General features: G+C 32.4%; 1 protein-coding gene across 4 annotated transcripts in view; it reads right to left on the bottom strand.

Moving 5' to 3' along the window:
• The window catches only part of LOC107003068 (NEDD8-activating enzyme E1 regulatory subunit AXR1-like), a 16,392-nt gene extending 11,892 nt beyond the window's left edge, over positions 1-4,500 (bottom strand). For all 4 annotated transcript variants that reach the window (XM_027913216.1, XM_027913217.1, XM_015201314.2 and 1 more), the window contains exons 1-3: positions 4,360-4,500; positions 446-618; positions 209-372 (exon numbers count right to left, since the gene is read on the bottom strand). In XM_027913216.1, the coding sequence (XP_027769017.1) occupies positions 209-372; positions 446-618; positions 4,360-4,397 (375 nt within the window). In that variant the 5' untranslated portion in view covers positions 4,398-4,500. The remainder of the gene's footprint in view (positions 1-208; positions 373-445; positions 619-4,359) is intronic.
• Between the last annotated feature and the right edge of the window lie 2,990 nt (positions 4,501-7,490).

The raw sequence follows: 7,490 nt of genomic DNA, 5'->3' as shown, positions 1-7,490 counted from the left end.
GCGCGCGCACACACACACATATAATATATATATATATATATATATATATATATATATATATATATATATGCTGAGGAATATAACATTACCAGTTTTAAAAAAAAGTATAAGCCTTCCTGATAAAGATATCTAGGTTCTAAAAGAAGTTGGGAACACAGGATCCTGCCAAAATCAAATGTTATAATGAGAACAAGATGATTCATGTGACCTGTGTAGCTATGACCAAGGTAAACTGAGAAAAGAATGATGGATTTGTCTCAATTAGTTCCTCAGGGCAATCTTCTATAAACTTGGCTTTAACAGCATCATTTAACTCTTGAAGAAATGTGCACACACACTTTGCCTTTGATTCGCCAACACTTGATTCATCAACTACCAGAAATAGGAGAGAAAAAATAAGTTTGCTTTCTAAAGCTGTAGGTGCAAACACAACCATGTTACATACCCATGAAATTATTTCCAAGATCACCCACTTCAACCTTGGAACCATCAACAACAGTGATACTTCCAACCCCACCAAGAACAAGATTTTTCAACGTTTCGGAACCAGTCGGACCACAGTTAAGTAAGCAGATACTGGCTTTCTCCAGCGCAGCTTGTCCTTGCTCACCCCATATCCTGCAAAAGAGCTTCATTATTATCTGCAGTATCGCATACTTGGCTCTTTTTCACTTAATAATCAGCTAATTAGGTTCATTGTGGGTTCCGATTACATAAAGAGCATATCTGAGCTGCACTATTAACAAAGGGAATATCTACTCAATTTCAGATACTTTAAGGCATAATTTGACCTATTTCAGTTCTAAATATAGAAAGGTATCATTCTTTTTGGCACAGACTAAAAAGAGAAGTCCATTGCATAAATTGGGATAGAGGGAGTATCTAACTTTACAATGAGGGTGGGTAAATAAATTCAAGTCCTATAACTAACATATGCTTAACACATCAAATGATATGTGTCTTGTGTGATATGTACATTGTATCTGCATTATATGCCACTAAGTAGAGTCGGCAAAGGGTAAATAAAAATGGCTATCCATTCAACCAACCCATTTCCAATGGGTTGTATACGTGACATTTAAAAAATGAGCTAAATATGAGTCAACCCATATTATCCACTTAAAATATGGACAAAATGGATAATAAAACCTACAACATACCAATTATCCATATCGAGAAAAGAACTGTGCTACTGACTCTACCAGTATAGCATATGCCTCTTCCTCCAGCCAACACTGTCCAGTCTCCGACGACTTTGCTGTAGAGTCCGTCTCTCTCTCTCTCTCCCTCTTCTTCTTTTTTCTTTTTTCTCCTCAATCATTACCCCCTCCTACCACTACCTCACTGAGTAATCAGGCACATCAATTGTTACCTCCACCTCCTCGTTCTTCTTATTGACGTTTTAGGTTAATAGGAATTCTCCGCTCCACTTCTATTTTTCTATTTTACTTAATTTCTGATTTTATTTTGTGTAATCATAAATGTTATTGCTCTCTATTACTGAGGATGATGGATAGTGGTGGCGAAGAGGTGGTTAGATTTTTATTCCTGGAGAAAGAAAAATTGGACAAAAGGGCCTAATGATTTGTGATTATTTGCTTGTGATTTTGCCCTGCTTGTTATTGATTTTGTTCATGAACTACTGTGCATGTGCTCCTTTGTCTGCTTCCCTTTTAGAGTGTACAATATTCATAATATGTAATTGTTGGTTTGGGTAGAGATGTCAATGGAAGGTAATGCTTATTCTTCCGAACAAAGTACTTCAACTTAGTTAAAACAAGGCAAAAGGAAAACTTTTGTTGTTTGAGATTCTTTTGTTAGGTTTGAGCCGGATTTTTCTAGTGATAGGAAGTTTAAAGTGCAATGCACACTTAGTGAACAAGAATACATAATGGCCCCTACATCTGGAACATCAAATCTAAAGGAAAATTTGTCGGTAAAGCATTCTTTTTCTTTGAATAAGGGAATAGAGGCTCAAGCCTAAAAGTGAACCAATAGATCAAAAAAATTTATTGAGAGAAAATATCATTGGTCATATGAAGTGTCCATATGTATTCATAATTGCTTTCAGTTTTGTAGAACATAAAGGCACAATGGACATTCATTCGTATTTAAATCCAATGGTGAGGCACATAATCAAGAAACACAGCCAAGTCAGATACCCCAAATATGTATGCAAGAGAAAAAGAACTTCTAAAAATTGAGCTTGCGATGATATCTTATTTTTGTTACGAAGTAAGGTATTTCACTAAAAAGCATCAAGCAGATGCAAACTTACAGAATAGGCAAAAGGGCTCACAGAGAGCATAAGCAAATGTTCTAAGCCCCTTTACAATCTTCAAACTAGTACTAGAAAGCTAACAAAGTCAAGAAATTATTCAATGCTAAATACAAGGGTTAAACTAACCCAACTGCACAGCATAAGTAAACATCTAGCTTAAAGAGAGTGGTTCGGAGTTGAGATCCCATCAAAACATCTACAGTTCCTTTCAGTCCATGAACACCAAAAGATAACTCCAGGGATCATCACCCAGACTTTCTTGATGGACTTATCAACTCTCCATATATTCCAGCTTGCGATGATATCTAGTAGATTGTGCTTGACATCAGACATGTGGAGTTCATTAGTATCTAATAGCTATATGTATGTAATAGCTCATTATGTGGACTTAAATTCAGTTTCTCATAAGAGGATATTGATTTTTTGTCATGTTCCTCCTCCACTTTCGGATGCAGTTTTAGGTCATTTATTGATTGATTTTCTATAAGAATGGGGAAATCAAAGAGAAAATCTTTACCCTTCCTTTAGATAGTGCTACTTGCAATAACGGTGTGGTAGATAATTTGAAAAACCATTTTTCTTTGATGCGTTCACTAGCTTGTGAGGGAAAGTTTCATCATGCTCGTTGTGGAAATCACGTTCATAACTTAATTGTTAAGTGGGTTTAGAGAAGGCTGATGTAGCTATTGAGAACTAGAGAAGATGTTAAGTATATCAAGAATTCAGAAACAAAAACAGTGGGAAATTTGTGGAATGCGTGACCTTGGTCTACCACGTTCTAAAAAGCTATGCCAAGATATGCCTATTCGGTGGAATTCTACCAATCAAATGATTGGAAGTGTTCTTTTGTATAAGCAGGTATATATTAATCATGACTTGGTTAATCCTGATTTTAGACATGGCCTTTTTGAAGATGAACGGAAAGGGGTTGAGTTTGTAGCTACATATTTTAGGGCATCTAATGACATTAGACTTTTTTCCCGATGCAAGTACCCCACGGCAAATTTTGTATCTCCCTAATGTATAGAGAATTAAAATGTTATTGAAAAAACACAAAAATAGTAAGGATTCAGTGATGAGTGAGATAGCAATTTCTATTAAGAAATATTGGGAATCATATAGTGTCATTTATCTATAGCCATGGTCCTTGCCCCTCAACATAAACTAGATTTTGTTGAATTTTGATTTTAAAAGCTTACTTCTGACACTATTGATGAAAAAGTGAAGGTTATTGAAGATAATTGATAAATTTTGTTCAAAGAGTATTTGATACCTTCTACTACGACCTTGTTAGCAGAGGAACATGTTTTGCATAATCCAAATTGACAATCCATATAAAAACACTAAACATGTATCTACTAAACACAATTGACTATATACTTACTCAAGCTAGGAATAACTCCTGAATATATGCAACTACTACTTTTACACAAATTTTGCACATACCGTAAGTATAAATATGTAACTAGATAATCTCAATTCCTTTTCTTCTCTCTTTCTTTAATAACCAAGAAATCTGCTATTCCCAGCTTTAAAAATCCATTGATGCCACCCCTCTTCCTTCTCCACTAAAATATTCCACTTGGTGCACACTTAAACCAGGAGGACTTTCCTCTACCCTTTTTTTTCCACTAATTTCGATGTTCCGTTCAGCTTGCACGCAACTCAAAACTAATTCTACGAATACCTACTACCTCCAACACTAGCACCAACAATAAGTAACCTCTCCCTTCGGATATGACCGGGACACACATTGTTCTCGTCCTTGACTTTAAACTAAAAAGTATGTATTATTGGAACAGAATGAGCCTCCATATAATGCATAAGATACAGAGCATTACCCATCCAACCTCAACTAATTTGGAATTGAGTCGTAATCAACTGATATTTCATTTATATATGATTTTGCTGCATTTTCTGATTTCTGCTATGATTATTGTGAGAACAGCAAGAGCTACAAGTTCAGTGGTAGAGTAGTAACAGATTTCAGAAAGTAATTGGTTAGAAAAAGAGATCATAACAAAAACCGAAAGCTAAAAAACCGTAGCATAGCCTTAAAAGTATAGCAAACAATTCACCTGAGCTGTCGATCGTATTTGACTTTAGGTTCCGCCATTGTTGTATATGTGAGAAGACTGATAGAGAAAGTGAAAGAACTTGGTACTGGAACGCAAAACCTTGAAGGAAGGGGGAGTTGGTGTAATCAATTTTGCAATCAATATAGTAACTTAATTTTTATTAAAAAAGTGATTTCATATATATTAAGAAATAGTTTAAAATAGCCCTTTATTTTTGGGTTAAAACGTAAAGTTATCCTTAGAGTTTAGCATGAAATACTAATAGTCCCTTGCGTTTGCTATATAGATATTTTAATTTTTAAAAAAAATTTATCTACTTTTTAACATTGATTTTATCTAAAATTTTATGTACTGAATGCCCAATCGTTTTTTTATATGCTTAGAGAAAATAATATCTAATGGTAGTTTCATTCAAATTTTAATGCATAAATTTACATTATTTTTTAATCAAAAATTTGAAAATATGATTAATAATTTTAAATTTATTAATTCAACAGTAAACTCGAAATTTAGAGGTTGAAACAACAAATATTCAATATAAATACTATTTATCTAATATATAGTCATTTTTATGAACTACTTATTAGTAATCATTTATAATAAATTCGGTATAGTTGAATAATAATACTTCTAATTTATGCAATATAAAAGTTGTATATACATGATCTATTTCATTGTTTATTTTCACCATCTTATATATCACATAAATTCATTAAATAAAAATGTTATTACTTTGTCAAAAATTGCATTAGATTCTTCAAAAAAGTTTTCACAATCTACAAATTCGATTAAATAGCAATAACGAGGGATGCTAATATTTTTTAAATCTTTTAATTGTACCGGATCAATTGTCATTATCGTTATTTTCAAACAAAGTTGCTAATATAGAATAAATGTGTAGTTGACAACTGATTAATAGATTGAGGGACTTTTGACTATTTTCTCTATTTATAGATATATCAAATAATTAGGTAGATTTTTATTTTTATATAAATAAACCTAACAAATATCAAATCATAAAAAGTTACAAAAAATTCAATCTTTAAAAATTATTAAAAATATATATAGATGATGAATAGAATCTGATAGTTATTAAATGTTATAGATGATAATAGGTGACTATAAGCCTATGCCAATATACATATCGAAGATAAAAAAAATTTATATAAATGACGAAAGAATTATCTATTACCACTCTAGGAAGAAGATCGAGGAGAGAAAAATATTTGACAATATGCTTAAGTCAAAAAAGGACTCATAAAAATTTTTATCTTGTGAGTCTGTGTTCTTTGCGGATAATGGGAGAATGACATTGCTTGTGTAAGCCTTGGTTCTTATACATAATATTAATGCCATGATATCAGTTGATCTTGTAAGAAGTATTTTTTTTTTGTATAACAATTCTGACCAATATGTCTCGATATTTTTGTGGTGGTAATCACTTTCCAACTAAAACTTGTATGTTTGAGTTAGTACCTTCACTTTTAGCTTTAGTTGATCATGTCAGTGCCCACTGTCCACAGATGATTAACCTTGGTTAATCTTGTTGTATATTGGGAGCCATGTTTAGGAGGGTCCATAAATTAATGCATATGAGTTTACTTTTGCTGCTAACTGTAAGAATTTTGGAATGTGCTATAGTGCTAGGAGGATAAACAACACTTGGATGGGTTAGCAGGAGTGACCATTATCTTCTTAATTTTTTGCTTTTATATTTGTGTGTAATAGAACCCAAAGATGAACTAGTTATCTATTGTCTTAAGATGTTTTCTTCCTCGATTGTGGTCATATGTGATACCTAATGGGCCTAAACTTTTCTATTTACCTCTGTTGATTACAATCTTTTATTGTATTGTATGTATATATTGGACTGACAACATTTTTACCTGTATGTACAGATGTGGGGTATGAATTTTATGTGGAGCATCGTGGATGGACAAGAAAGCAACTTGCTCCTGTAAGCTTTGGAATGAGGACAACACTTTAGATTCTGATGACGACGATGATGATTATGAAAGCAATTATGAAACTGATTATGATGATTACTACTTCTGAATGTTATAGTGGCAGCCTCAGTGCCGTGTTGCATCATTCTTTATGTAGGTACTTAACTATCTGGAATATTTAGTCAATTTTGAAAATTTGCTGGATGTATTAGCACATCTTGTGGTATTATGTGACTCGTCTTGGTCACTTCATCAGTATGAATTGCCACCTTTTTTATTATATATATATTTGTGTTGTAGGCTTGTAGCCCAGACTAACCTTTTGATGATAAAAGACATATTATCGATTGTTTTTTTAGTACAATTTGTATTTTTTTCAAAGTCTTTCCTGTTTATTTCCTAGAATTGTGAGCTATTCACAAAAATGAATTTGTCATATGATGCTTGTTGCACCTTTGGGGCTGTTGTTATACTCCGCACTAGGGGTGTTCATCGGTTGGTTTGATTGAGTTTTGTATATTATTAGTCGTCGATTTGTTAACATGCTAAATCGATTTGATAGTGATAAATTGAAGCAAAATAAAGACATCACTTGTTTAGTGGTACTACAGGAAAGCAAAGCGAGAATTTTAATGGAATAGTTAGAAGGGTTGTTTCTATACTTCTTGTGTTTTTTTTTAAACAATGATCAATCTTCGCTCCTTTTTAAGGAAATGTAAAATAGTGGAACATTTAAATAAGTTTGACATGTTGATAAATAACGATTTATACACTTCATTTTTTTCTCTAAGATTACAAGCAATCAAATAATTTATAAGTAACTCAAACATACCACTTGTAGAAAAATGAAACATCACCTTCGTTTGATGAAAATTGTATTCAAAATAATCACTGCATTACTTCCCAATAAAACGTACCCTTGAGAGGCCCCTACTATAGGTTGACAAGCAGATGATTCAAATTCTGACTTAGAGGCATTCGGTCAAAATTGAGCACATAGTAGCTTGGGGCCATTACTTGCAAATCGAAAATAAATAAAAATATTTAGACAAATTATTATTATTATATCCTATGCTACTTTAAAAAAAAAAGTTGAAAAAGGAAAAAAAGAAAAGAAAAGAAAAAAGAAGGGGTAAAAGTTAAAATTATTAAATTAAAATTAAAAAAATTAAAAAATTCGGAGAA

Source organism: Solanum pennellii, chromosome 11 (genome assembly GCF_001406875.1).
Source record: "Solanum pennellii chromosome 11, SPENNV200".
In the NCBI taxonomy this organism is placed as follows: Eukaryota; Viridiplantae; Streptophyta; class Magnoliopsida; order Solanales; family Solanaceae; genus Solanum; species Solanum pennellii.
The sequence above is the reverse complement of the archived record's forward strand: the minus strand, read 5'-3'. Positions and strand labels throughout refer to the sequence as shown.